Here is a 14,898-nt window from a genome sequence, read left to right as displayed (position 1 = left end):
AGGGATGTCTATGGCGACTATTTTTTCCGACATTTCAAGAAGGGTCGGCCAAAACATAGCCAATGCCGACACATTTTTTTGGGTCGCCTAGTCCCCATGCCCATACTTTGGGCGACGCTTTGAGAAGGGTTAGCAAAAAAGGGTCGCCTTTGGTTCTTTTCTAGTAGTGTGTCATTGGCGGTTATTCCGATCATAGCATGCATTTACCGAGAAAAAGTTAAAAGACATGGCTTTGTAAATCGTAATTTCCTACCACTATGCATGATATGAACAGCAATCCACATTAGGAGGGAGCATTTTTCTTTTTCCCGGTCATGGAAAAAAATTATGAGTTTAATAAAGGAAAATTTAAAATTAAATAAAGAGGTATGAATAGCCGTATTAACGAGAATTGGATCCGAAATTATTAATTTCCTATATAAGAATGTGTGTGATTGCACTATACCTATTTTTCACAAATGCAGACCGTTTGAGTTTGGGAAGGGTAGGAAACTGCCCCTTAGCACCCTCAACTTTCTTGCATTTTACCCTTATGAGTATTAGTTCATAATCTTCCTTAAATGGATAAATTAAGTATAACTTTTTTATTGGATATTAGTCCATAATCTTCCTTAAATGGAAATTAAGTATAATTTCTTGTTATAAAAGGAGACATGATTTTTTCCGGTGGATTTTTCATAATTTTTTTCGGTGAGTAATACAAGTTGGAAAAATATGTATCAAACTAAATGGATGTAAATCCTACTAATTAAATAGATAAATTAAATATAGGGACTTCAATTTTGCCCATGTACACTTTGATTTAGTTCTCATTTTCTTTTTTGTATTCTAATTGTTTCTCGAGGAAATACGAAGTATTCATAATCTATTAACTGAGACTAATTTTCTTTCGAGTGTCATTCACGAAATGTTTTTCTGTGAGTTTCAACCTAACATTACAAGTGAGGTGTTGATCTTTTATATTATCAAGTTGTAATCGATATCTTTTACCTACAAGCCTATGTATATATAACTCCAGGCTCAACTTAATGAAATACAAAAAAAGAAAAAAAAAACATTTCCTCTCAGATTTTGGAATAGATTTGAGGGCAGGTTATGTGATTTTGAGGTTGGGGCCGTGCATATAATCCATGTTAATATGGTTTAAACCGGTGCGACAGTGGAAAGCAATTGCTCCCTGCACATCTGATCTTCATATATGAGAGGGGGTTACTTTTAACAATATCGGCAGATAACCCGATAATCCATATATAAGCATCTTGCAGAAGAGAGGACATAAAAATTCATGTTACAATTTCTAAAGGCGCAATTTGAAGAAAATATATGGGCCAAAAAGACCTATTTAGAAATATCAGCTCGGTCCGTGGTTTTCAATCTTCTGAGAAATGTAGAAGAATGACTTTTTTTTTTGTGCTTGTCGGCGGACGTAACAAGCTCCAACTTATCTTGAGCATACACGAGGGTTCTGATATTGAAATTTTAGATGAATGCATCAGATAGGGAGCATCTCACGTGACATCTTGATCGATAATCCTTATCGTGCCGAATAAAGTCCCAGCTCTTGCTACCACTGAAATAAGAAAGTCCGGCCTATTCTTGCTATGGTTGCAAGATATAGACCGCTGAACAGGGTCTTGATCGTCTGTCCTGGTAATTGCTTTCACTGAGAACAGTGGGAGTATCTGATATTATTGCTAATGCTCCCTCCCCTGCTTCCAGGTTAAGGACTGGCCAAACCTCAGAATATCAACAACCCGGCTCGGAGTTTCAGCTCATAAAATTGCATGAAAGTGTCTAAGAAGAAGAACCAAGGCTAGGTATTTTCTTCATGAGACCTAACATCCTGTTCAATGCGGCAACGTAAGCCTTGACGCTTGATTCGACAATGTCCACGCTGGCGCCTGTTGCACTGCATTGCGTATATGGGAAACTATCAGAAGATATCTCCCTGAAAGTAGGATCAAACTTTACGGGTTACGTCGAAATTCTGAATAAGCAGTTCTTATATTAGAACCTGAATTTCAATTTTGAATCTGCAGAATCAAGAGTCTCATCACATCCTGGGCAGATCAAGACCCGTGTGGTGGCTATAGCGTCGATTCCTTCCGTGACTGCTGTCATGGAGTACTCCAAAAGTTTTACAGGAACCTGCATATATAAGAAGATCGAGCCATGTCTTACACAACTTTAAATTACTAGCAAACAAAGCAAAGATTTAGTAGCCCTCATGGAGATTGAGAGAAATTCTACAAAAATAGATTGAGAGAGCCACATATGAAGCAGACTTACTCATCGAATCGCAATTAGATACTCGAATCTAACTGTTTATTCCGAGATAAACATGACAGGGGTTTGTTCGGATCAATTGCATTTATCTATAACGATAATGTTTTTAGGCACATACTCTGATGATAAGATCGACAGCCTTATAAGCAGCATCGACAGGTCCAGTGCCAGTACAACAAGCGGTATGCTCTATCCCATCTGCATCTATCAGTTTAAGACTTGCCATGGAGTTCCCAGGAGCTCCACAACTGACCTGCATGACATAATTTGGTTGCATTTAGCCACAATCTTTAGTTGAAGGATTCTCCAAGTTTTAGAGAATTGTCAGTTTCATATGACAACTCAAATGTGGAGCAGCAACTTCAAATTAAAACCGCAACAATATATCAAGCTTGATAAATTAATCAGAGTACGGCCAACCTCAACATCCCGAAGTTTCCAAATTTCTGCCGACTTGAAGATTTCATCCAACACCAGAGTCCTAACATCAAGTTCTGTAATTTTCTGGAAAACATAAGCAACTGTGCATGAGAAAATTAAGAAATTCATACATACATAATATTATACTTATAACTAGATTAATTTTTTATATCCACCTTTTTCTGCTTGGCTATTTCCTTAAAACTCTTGAAGACATTCTCAAACTGTTCATCGTCAAGATTAAAACCTATCTGAAGAGCGATAGAGAATGTTAAAGGTATGATAATCTCTTAGAAAAGATCGAACAATAATTACTCGAACGAAAGCTAGAAGTGCAATTGAAACTATGAAAATGCGGCTCACCTTATTGACTACCGATTTCAAACCAGCACTTCCACTGAATCGAGATGACACGCATAGGTAGATCAATATTCTCAGAATAAAACAGGGATGACAGGTTCATTTAAAATTTACTCCAGATTGACCCTAAGGCGATCAATATGCATTAGGATGTAGCACATACCTTAGCCTGCCAAGCTCAATACCAGCTTGATTAGACCTCTGGCGCCCAATTTCTTCGGGGGAGAAAATTTCATATGTCCCTTTGTTTTTTAGCATCCCATCCTGTTTATATACATACAACCACGATATATATACTAAGATTGATTCACCTAATCTTTTTTAAGCTAAGCTTACCCGATTTTGATCATTAGAAGCACACAGATAAACTTACTTGATGGATGCCACTTGCATGACTATATGCATTTGACCCCACGATAGGTTTATGAGGCTGTAAGTACAAGCCAGAGTATTCCTCCACCTAATTAAAAATAATAATGAATATATAAATATAAATATAAATAAACAAAATACGAGCCGAATTCTCACGCCGCCACATTATAAAAAATAAAAAGCGGAGCTCTCTCATATTTCCACATCATCGATTTACATTCAGGAAATTTTATATTCTTATTAAGAAAATTTAATTAATTAATTATGTAGTAAATATATAAATTTTACATAAAAGGCACACAGAAATATATATACAATTAAACAAAATATGTAATAGAATATATAGATTATACATATACATATCTCAATATTTAGATTATAATAGAATATAGTTCAATAAGGGCATTACAACAATTTACATATATATATATATATATATAATATAAAAAATATAATTGCCGCAACAAAGTATATATAGATGATATATATATATATATATATATATAGTTACCGCTTCAATTAAATATGATGGTTAGTTTATATATTAAATATATAATTGTTGTTTTCTGACAAATTCAACCTCAATAAGGAGAACAACATTCTATATATAATTCCAAATCTCTTTTTTACTTTCTTCTCCGAATTGTTCCTTTTCATGGTTGAATTTTGATTCACATAAAGAATTTTTTTAATGCAAATTTCAAACTAATTGTTATGATATTTTGATATTTTTAATAATATACTTCAAAGTTTCTTTTTCTTGATTAAACTTTAATTTGCTGAATGAACTTTATTCAAGATCGATTGTTTCGATATTAATCATTTTGACATGATCTCTATTCGAGTTACATTATGGACGTTGCTTCTGTAACGGTAAGACTATTCTGATTTATATACCTTGGATATTCTTTTTTATTTTTATTTCATAATTTAATAGAAATCTTTTCTCCATTAGCTTTCAATAGTTTTATTTATTTATTCTTATTCTTTGGTTGAATTTTAGTTTGTAAAATGAATTTTTTAAACTAATATCTTTTTCAGATTAATTTTTTCAATATTGATTGTTTTAATAAAATATTTATTCCAATTTTAATTAAGAATACAAATAAGTTTTGATATTGCAAGATTTTTATGTTAAATTCCTCAAGTAATCGTCAACGTAATGCATGGGATTTCATCTAGTTTATATATATGAAAAAGAAACAAACTATGTACAGCATTTCAGTAATTTGATGTAATTAAAGATGTAAAATGGGGGCAAGAGTAAGTACCATCTTGCTTGCTGTGTCAATTTGCAACTGATTTATTCCCGTATAGATGTCTTGCGGGTGCTCTCCGGGTCCTCGTAATACCATTACAAACTACAAATTTAATACAAAATCGATCATTGTATGATTACAAAATGACCAAAATATTGCGCAATTAGTGAAAAATTAAAATTCGAAAAACTAGCTCTTTATATGTAGATGATCATTTACCTCCTCAAGAGCAGCATTCCCAGCTCTTTCACCAATGCCATTAACCGTTACTTCTACCTGTCTAGCCCCCTCATAAACTCCCTTGAATCCATGTACATATATATATTTGTAAATAATTAAGTGTAAATTATTATTGTTTCAGTCAAATGGTAAAAAAAAAAAAAGCACACACACACACACACAAAGAGGATTTAGATTTACCTCGAGAGTGTTGGCGAGGGCAAGTCCTCTATCATTATGACAGTGTATTGAGATGATTACGTTTTCGGTTCCATCGGTATTGGTTCTTATATCGCGAATCAGTTTCCTGAATCCTCGGTGTAACGACCCACCAACCGTGTCGGGTATGTTTACCGTCGTTGCACCCGCCTTGATAGCTTCACCGAGGATCTTGTACAATAGCTCTTTATTGGATCGTCCAGAGTCCTCTGGGCTGAATTCGATATCTTCACAGCCCAAGCTTCGAGCAAACCTTATCATCTTGCCTGCAATCTCAATAACGTCAGTTTCACTCTTCCTCAGCTTTTCCTTCATATGTATCTTGCTCGAACCGATGAAAACATGGATCCTTCGCCTCCTGGCGTGCCTCACCGCCTCCCACGCAACCCTGACGTCATTCTCTGTGCACCGAGCCAGTGCGCATATCACTGGGACGTAGCCGTCATCCTCCTCACTGTCACGGCGGGGCCCATAATTCCCATTTCCAACCTCCCTGGCGATCCGCTGGACGATCTTGGAATCCTCTTCTGAGGCAGCGGGGTACCCCGCCTCAATTATGTCAACCCTCAGCCTCGCCAGCTGGCGTGCGATCTCGAGCTTCTGATTGGAGGTCATGGTGGCGCCAGCAGCCTGCTCGCCATCTCTTAGGGTCGTGTCGAGCACACGGATGTAGTTTGGGTCCGGGATGTGGTTGGGCACGTACTCCGTCTGGGCCCGACTCGACAATGAGCAGCATCTGATGGCAGCTGGAGATCTTGTGGACTGTATGACCAATTGCCTGAGGTTAGGACCGATAAGACATATCGGGTGGATTTGTCCGCAGACGGTTCGAGGGGCATGGAGATGACTCGTCGTCTGCAGAACAGTCTCCATGGAACCCTAGAGGCAAGATCGACTCAGTAGAGAGATTTTACAGTTTGACAATAGCTTAACAGAATAGAGAGAGGTGATCTATATAGATTTTGACGGAAATAAAATTTTGTTGTTCCTGATTCAGAAAATATTACTAAAAATATAATATACATGGAGATATATGGATTTGGATATAAATATCTTCTTTTTGCTTCCTCCCACGGCGAGATTTTTTTAACCATTTCTTGGCAAGATTAAAAATAATCATAATTTAACCTATTATGATTTAAATTCTTTCGGCACTTATTCCCCTTAAATAATATTTTTAGTTGGAGTATTGTCAATGAAGAAATTCCATAAGTGGGTGAGAATTACTAAGAGTAACAGAACAAAGAGAGCTCATCTACGTAGATTTTGAAGGATTTTATTATGAAAAATACTGCTGATAATAAAAAATATAATATGCATTGAAAAATCACAGCATAACCTGAAAAGATAATGCTCAGTGTTTGACACTTAGCATGTGCTTATTTCAACTTAATTTTAAGTAATGAACATTTAAGCACTTAATAGATTAAGTGCTTAATAGAATAAGTCAATCTTGTTTGATGATGAAAAGTTAAATTACTTTTAGATTATTTTACATTATCTCTCACTAATGCCCCCAAACTTTTGTATTCCCAACATTTGACCCCAAACGTATAAATTATAAAGTTAAAGAAAAAGAAATATGAATATTTGGTGGCGCCTCATTGTTGGGCACCGCAGTGCATATCTCCTCCCTTCTCTCCTCTCTCTCTCTCTCTCTCTCTCTCTCTCGGATAGGAGATCTAGGAAAATCTCGACGGTGGTGGCCGGCGACGGGACTACCACTACCCCGAATCAACGGCAGTAATGTGGGGGTGCTGAGTCGCCTCTTCCCTTTCTCTCTCTCTATCGGGTGGGTGTGTGATAGGGATGGACTGATTTGCACACAAAGAAAGGTTTTGAGGGCACCGGTGTAATAAATGAAGAAAAGCCTCATGTTGAGCGAATTAGGGAAAAAAACGACTGAATGATCAAGTAACTCCCCACCTACTTAATCATTTAGTGCTTTTTTTACTTAAGTCTATTAAGTTAAGTCAATTTTTTGTGTGTTAATAAAACAATTTGAATTTCATTAAGCGTTGAATGATTAAGTTCAGTACTTATTTTGTGTTATTGAACATATACTAAGTAACTTTCCTTTTCCTCTTCCATCTATCAGAAATTGATTAGAAATCACCCCCAAGGTATCGAAATCAATCAGAAACATTGTTTTTTTTTAATAGGCTCAAAATATGTGGAATGAAAAATCTCATAAATCACAACAAAGGTCGTAAACATCAAGACTTATTAAAAGGGAAAAAAATTACAAGAAGCAATGAAATCGACTTGTCTAGTAGTAGCACCCCCATTTTTTTTTCCTTTTTTTCGGTAGTAGTACCTCCCAAATTCGACAAATGATCTGTGGAAAATTTTACTTCTCTGAGGGAATGATTACCAAATGAAAATGAGGTGCCGTTAAGTGATTGATTCTAGTATAGTAAACAATGGAAATTCTAACATGACAAGAAGAAGTTACGATGACATATTTGATACTTTCAGTTCAACTGTTGAGTATTATCAATTTCTATTTATTTATAAATCACAATGGCGTAAGAATGGGAAGACAAAATCAAGAGCTAGCTTTATCTATAAGGATCAATTTTCTATCAAAGGAAAAACCATATAAAAGGAGCAAATTATCTACAACACGCGATTATGAGTATCAATTAAAATATGAAAAGCAACATGAAATAAGGAGATGTTATGATGTGGGCTGGGAGAGGAGAAAGAATAAAACAAAGCTTGAAAAGAAGAGTGGAAAATCCACCCAAAAAAAAGGACGAGAGAGATATAGAGAAAGATGAAAAACACGACATGATACGAAGAAAATACGCACAAATACATTTACAGCCACAGGAAAATACGATTCCAACTTTCCATGGAACCAAAAGACACTACACGTGGCCATAATTAATGTTTCTAAGCCTTTGGCCTCTTTGGAGGATAGATGTTCCACCTTATCTACCTAGCTAGGGATATAACATGCACATATTTACACACGTTTGATTAAGATAAGAAGACCAACCAACGAAGTCTCCATCATCACCACTCAGCAACCCTTTCTACGCGTGGTTCCTGGGATTGGGATGGTTATAGTCGACGTATGTGTGGTGTGTGGTGGAGGTGCTTGGTCCGCCCCAGAACGTGCTGTCTTCATTGCCATCGGCGGCAGAGGAGGATCCAGTCCCAGGTCTAGCGTCAGTTGAGTTGCCGGTTGGTGATGAAGAGTCAGTCTTCGTGGTTGAGGTGCTGGAGGCCACTGGAAAAGAAGATATCGTGGTGGTTGTTGGTGTTGACAAAGTACCTTGCGATGAGTCTGTGGCAGTTCCAGCGCTAGCCTTGAGGCCCATGCTCGGGCCATTGAGTAGCCAGCGCTCCTTCAAACTTAGCCAGCTCCTGGCATCGGCCCCTTGTAATGCCTCCAACACAAAAGCGAGTGCAAGGAAGAGTACAAACAATGATCTCATGGGATTTGATGACATATTATTGGAGTTCTTGTTCGCTTAGCCCTGGAGAGATTTATGTATTATGATCATTAATAAGGTTTATTTATATATAGAACTTTGAAATTAGATCGACATATTTATATATGCATGGCAATCATCTTGGTTTGAAGAATATATGAGCATTGAACAGCCCGATCTGCTATCAATTCGATGACTTTCAGAACAACTTTGTACCAACACTATCGAAGAACTGAAGTACAAAGTAGGAACAACATATAGAAAAGATCATGAGTTTCAGAGGAAGCTAGGGTTTGCAGAGCATACCAGATTCTGCTGCGAGTGAATTTCTATTAGATTCATTTTCGTATAGCTAATGGTTATGCAATTTATAGCAAATTGAGGATGCTTTACTAAGGGATCAGAACAAAAGTTCGAGCACTAGGAAAGGCAAAATGCGCAAAAGGACAGTAATTCGTAGTGGAGGAAACCACCATGCACGATATGTAGTTGTGCCACTTAATTATATATATATAATCTCACTCCGCATTGATATAATTATGAGAGGCTGTTTAAACGCGATGTAACTGTGTATATCCTATATTTAAAAGAGTATTTTATTAATATGATGACAAGATCACGTGTAAAAAGAAACTTTTAAATATGTAACTAAGTTTTCAGTTCACCGAAAAAAAAATTCTTATATTGGTAATGGATATAATGATCATATTTGATTATTAATGCCCGATATATATGATTATTCTTCGACCACTTGTAAGGTAGTAATCATGATTAAGGTTGATAATTAAAGCATTGCAGAGTGGCCATTCAATTCAATTTGATGATAATTATTAATAATGTATTATTGTTTCCCTTCTAGTGTTCAGGAATTGGTGAGGCTGGGAAATGGTGGATTTCCCTTCCCACCTGCAATTATTACACAGCACTACTTAATTTACCCTATATAGCTTGAGGAGATTAAAAGTCAAAGATCGGGTCAATCACACGGAGGGTTGGTAAAATGTAATAATTACATGGGAATTGGGGAAACTAACGATCATTACCTGTTGGAAAAATGTCAGGTTAATGAATAAAATGATACGGTTTAATGACGAATTGAGTTTTCATACTTCACCTATAGATTACAGTATAAGAGTTTAAGGCATACTGAAAATATCTTGTTATCGTGATCAAGTTGATATCCGAATAATATTATTTTAGAGAATAGATTTTTTTAAGATATATAATACGTGATCTCACTTAAAAAAAATTGGATAATGTGAAATTTAATATGATTTATCACGTGGTAAAGGATTTTGCATGCAACGTAAATCTCACAACCATGAATAACGACAAAATATTTAACCAATTAATTTTCATGGATTGGACAAAAGAGAAAAGGAAAAAAGTCCTCTATTACACTAAGAACACAAAACAAATGACAAGCATTTTGCGTTGCATTTGCCCACCTTTTTACACTGATAAATCAACACTTCACGATTTTTCACCGAATAAAGTAATATGATCGTTTTCTTCAATGACACAAATAATGAAGGCATAACAGACAAGGTATTACTAGACCGATCGCAGGCTCAAGTATAAAGGTATCAAAACCGAATCTTCCGGATATTAATAAAATTAGACAGATTATACTTGATGATAAAAATTTCAATAACAGACTACAACAAGAAGTCTATGACTACACTTTTATATTAGGATGGTTACGCTTCGCTGCGTCTCCATTTAATGTGAGAAAGTATAGTAAAAAGCGTCGGGAAACAAGCCGTCGAAACAAATTTCCCAACATTCGTCAAAAGCGTCGAAATCTAGCTAAGCTTCAGTACCATAGTCAACTGAAATTTTGGCTACGTTAAAGAGAGGTCGGTGCATTCATTCATGGCGACCCTTTTTTTCCTTTCGTTAAAAACATATTTTGCCATGCTTGAAAATGTAGTTAGCTATATAGATTGCTGCACTTTGAAGCATCCTCAGGCGTACTATCGGCTACAGATGTTAAATGGATGTTAGGCATTGCTCAATGTGATGATTATTCATATTTTGTTGACTTCTTCCATATACATATATTCTTCAATGTTTATAGATTTTATCATATCTAAAAGTAACCATAACTATAAAATTTCATATTTTTCACGTGAATAATATTATCACGCGACTGGAAAAATAAATGTAACCATGGAAATATAGACAAAAGACATCTATTTAGCATGTGTCAACTGCTTGCACATACAAATACAGACAAAATTCAAGATATACCTTAATCCGCAGAGCGCGCATCAAGTGTGCACACATACAAAACATATACAAAACGGAAGACAACCTAAAATTAGTAGAGCGTCAATAGTTTGCGCATTGCAATTAGTTTATATACTAATTGGCTGCGTACCAAAAAGCATCTGCAGTCAACATGAAGTCATGAACACCTCGAACCTTTGCTTCAATTACCCTGAATCTGAAATAAAAAGATCCCAACATAGTCAAAATAAGTTGCATTATCTGAAATTCTTTCTTTAAGTAAGGATTAATGATATTCTCTTAAAAGTATACAACAATCAGATCACACATGAAAGGAGAGATTAAACAATAAGCGGTTGGTACTACTTTTGTCAACAAGAAAACTTAAATTGCAGAGTCAATATGAAAACAAAGCACTACTGAGTGACTAATATAAAAACCAATATACCACACTTAGAGCCATAACTACTGGCAAATCGAACTTCTTAATTGTGAAAGCAACTGTTTTTACTATCAGGCAACTAGCCAAAAGCCAAATCAAAAGAAAATGGATCTTGGTAACTTACACGTGATGTTGAGGGAAAATGACTCTCCATACCTCCAGGATCTTGCTGAAAAGCAGTAGTGAAAATACGCAATTGAGTTCGCAAGTCTTGTAGCTCTGCTTGTGTCTTGTGATGCTCCTCATCTCGCAAGTCTAGCAACTTCTGCATTTTTTGGTTCTCCTCCTTCCTTAATGCCTTTTCATTTGCTATCTCCATACGTAAGAACTCCATCTCATTTTGTTGCTCTGCACTTGATGCAGTTTGGACAGTGCACAAATCAACTGCGGTGACTCCAAGCCCATGGCCTCTCACTTTTCCATAGCGATCTTCCCCCATTAGATCATTGAACACTTCTTCTTGGATGAGTAATGTATCAGGAGACTCGGAGTTAGTTGCACGCACCTTCACTAAGGCATCAGCTCGGTCCTTCATAAAATGTAAACCCAAACATTACATACATATTTTATTGCGGACCTACTTTAAAAGAATGGAGATGTTCTAGACATCCATTAAATCTACATAGAATAGTTTTTTTCTTGGTAAAAAGCTGTACTAAATACCACAAACTGTTGGCATTCTCAATAATATAGGTCCCATCAATGCGTTGGTGAGTTATAGAATACCACTCGACTAGACGAGGTTGTCAACCATGTTTTCTAACCTGCAACGATCAGGTATAGTTGATTATAGTTTGGAAACAATCTTGTAAAAAATTTAATAAAAATAAGAATTCATTGAAAAAATATAAATCCCCATAAATAGATCTCTAGCGCGAGCAAAACTCATAGAGCCTGAAGTGTGCTGAGTCACTTGAATTGTGCGGGCAACCTTTCCGATGTCAGAATATTGCTATGCAGTCAAAAAGATAAGTACATGTTACTATGTTATTGTAACTGCATATATATGATTGATTGGAGATGTTTTTTTAACTTACGTTACTCTTTTCAGAAAACCAGTAATTCACAAGATATCCCCATTGGGAACCATAAATTCCAATTGGCACATTATCAGCAATCTCTTCTTGAGATTTTCCTTCAACGAAGTACTTTTTCTTCAAGTCCTATTTGTAATCCTTACACTTTGATGAAATGGATTTCAGTATCCATTTTTCAGTGCGTTTATTCTCTAGTGGAAGTACAAACTTGGTCTACAAAACCAAATAGATATAAAACAATCACAAAACCAAAAGGAAGAGCTATTATCTTCTATAAAGACTAAAAGGAAGAACCCAAATTGCACAATATAAACTCAAAGGCAGCTTTAGAAGTGAAGACATATATAAAGCTGAAAAATTCTGCAGGACAAACTGCTGAACAAAGAAACAAATCACAGCTTTATTAGAGCAACACAGAACGACCTTTATTAAATATCATATGTAGGATGGATAACCAGAAAAAATAATTCCTGAGTTAAGAAGCCGAAATTGTTTATTCTTGACTAGCTTTAAACAAATTAAATTTTTGAGCTAGAATAGAAGCATCTAAGTCAATAAGGTGCTCATAAAAAAAAAAAAAAGCCAACATATCAGGGGCCGTTTCATTATAAGGTAGATTAAACATGATTCCAAATGAAAAAGGAGCAATGAAGGATGGAATTTTAAAATTCAGGTCCAGACATAAGCACATACCATTGTCAAATTTATTAGATTTTTATTGAGGGTACGAGACACTTTCTTCCAATTGATATAGTTAAGTGGGCATAGATTTCCTCGATGAGCAACTGTTCCAAGCCAGCTACCTAATATGCCACCCGGCTTCTCAGTCGGCTGGCCAAGTTCATTAAAAAAACAATGATTTTTTCACTCTCCGGCAAACTCCAGACATCCTTTGCCTGAGCCACCCCTCAGCTTCACTCTTGTTTTTCCTTCACCATCTAAAACAGTGAAATCAGTAAAAACATTGGTAATATACTTAACATTTTATGAAAATAATATTAGCTATGAAGCATTTATCATGAAAGGTGCTGACTTATAATAGTATAAGAATCTGTATTTTGAGAGTCCTCGAGCTCAGATTGTTGGGTGGTCCTTGGTGAGTCAGGATGGGTGTCATTTTGGCTTCCAAATGTTTCATCTTGGGGAGTAGTTGGTCATGACCTAGAGTCCTCAATAGAGGCTCCATGGCTGCTCGAATCATTTCCTGATCCACTATTCGAGGTGATCTCTACGGTTTTCAAACGCTTTGTTCTTGCCATCTTGCAACATGAGTCAAATATTTCAATGAGCCATTCATAACTTCGTGAAATTAATAAAATAGGAGAAAAAACATGTTTTACATGATGCAACAACGACTACAAATTTGCTGCAATTAGATAAGTCACACTCAAGTTGAGCATGAAGATATTAAATTACTGAAACTTAGGAGAGAAAAAACAGAGCAAGTCTATTACAGAAACAAATTATAAAACAGAAGTGAATCACTTGATAAGGTGCCAGCAATCAATCAATAGAAAAATGTGGAAGAGTTCGGGTATGAAGAGTGAGACAATCAGATATTAATTTACAAGCAAGATTCTCTTGAGATTTGCCCCGTTAGTGGGATAGACCTCAACAGCCAAAAAAAGAAAAGGAGGTCCACCATTGTCGTATGAGCTTAAAAAGCTATATAATATCTCATCCTATAACCCTCATCTCTTTTTAAGATTTTTCCTCTCATTCAAAACTCATCCCTTTACAAGAAGATATAAATACACGTACATGAATGAACAAATAGCTCCTCTCATTCTATCACTTTTTCATCGACTAAAACACAACACCAGCACAAAAACCTGAATGAATCGGCTGAGCGACAACACAAACACATAAGAGTATGCTCACAAAATCAACAGAGAAACAACACAAACACAAACAGAGAGCTCATAAAATACGTACAGCAGCGAGATAAACAAATTTTTTTACCTTGAAGCGAAATGACTCCTATGTTTGTCTCCGCTCTGAGAGAAACTTACGCCCTTGCCTAGCTCCTCAAAGGGTCACGATGATTACCCCTACAAATCAAGCTCAACGTGGCCTTCACAGATGATGAATGCTGCAAATGTTGTATCTTGCATTAGTCACGACCCACAATGCTTGATTTAAAGGGAGAAATTGTCAAGGCAGGGCACGAATTTTGAAAAAACGTAGCTAAGAAAAAGAACATGGAGACGCCATATAAAAGCGTAGCCAAATTCTGTCCAGCTTTTTTTTTAGTCGACTCTTTTATCATGCATCGGGAACAAAGAGTAGCCATAGACCTTATTTATTGTAGTGAGCCCATACATATATATGCACCTACTAGATTTCAATTTGCTGCTCTGGCATACTAGTGTGGAATGCTGATTGTACAAAAGTGGGAGAAGTCAATTATAAAAGTAACACTAAAATTTTAAATTTTTTTATGTAGTTGGATGGATGACATTTTCAGAAGGTACAAGTTAGCCCAGTGGTTATGTTTTGCTGTTTGTAAACAGTATTAATATGTCCATGAATGTTACTCTCATGTTCTGGCCATTGGAGATTTTAATTTGGCTTAGAGTTTTTCATATTGGTTCATCGAACTATATTTA

At 36.0% G+C, this 14,898-nt stretch overlaps 1 protein-coding gene and 1 long non-coding RNA gene across 2 annotated transcripts; both read right to left on the bottom strand.

The window, feature by feature from the left end:
• Positions 1-1,309: 1,309 nt before the first annotated feature.
• LOC116207334 (2-isopropylmalate synthase 2, chloroplastic-like) lies at positions 1,310-6,107 on the bottom strand. The gene is made up of 11 exons (XM_031540239.1): positions 5,118-6,107; positions 4,917-4,997; positions 4,710-4,799; positions 3,440-3,526; positions 3,230-3,330; positions 3,070-3,103; positions 2,883-2,957; positions 2,707-2,790; positions 2,405-2,539; positions 2,015-2,148; positions 1,310-1,909 (listed from the first exon to the last, which is right to left on the bottom strand). The coding sequence occupies exons 1-11, from the start codon at positions 6,006-6,008 to the stop codon at positions 1,795-1,797; spliced, it is 1,827 nt and encodes a 608-aa protein (XP_031396099.1). The 5' UTR covers positions 6,009-6,107; the 3' UTR covers positions 1,310-1,794.
• A 1,796-nt stretch (positions 6,108-7,903) lies between these two features.
• LOC116208798 lies at positions 7,904-9,026 on the bottom strand. The gene is made up of 2 exons (XR_004157123.1): positions 8,885-9,026; positions 7,904-8,623 (listed from the first exon to the last, which is right to left on the bottom strand). It is a non-coding gene; the product is annotated as an uncharacterized LOC116208798 (long non-coding RNA).
• Between the last annotated feature and the right edge of the window lie 5,872 nt (positions 9,027-14,898).

The sequence above is a fragment of the Punica granatum genome, chromosome 5, assembly GCF_007655135.1.
Source record: "Punica granatum isolate Tunisia-2019 chromosome 5, ASM765513v2, whole genome shotgun sequence".
Classification (NCBI taxonomy): Eukaryota; Viridiplantae; Streptophyta; class Magnoliopsida; order Myrtales; family Lythraceae; genus Punica; species Punica granatum.
The sequence above is the reverse complement of the archived record's forward strand: the minus strand, read 5'-3'. Positions and strand labels throughout refer to the sequence as shown.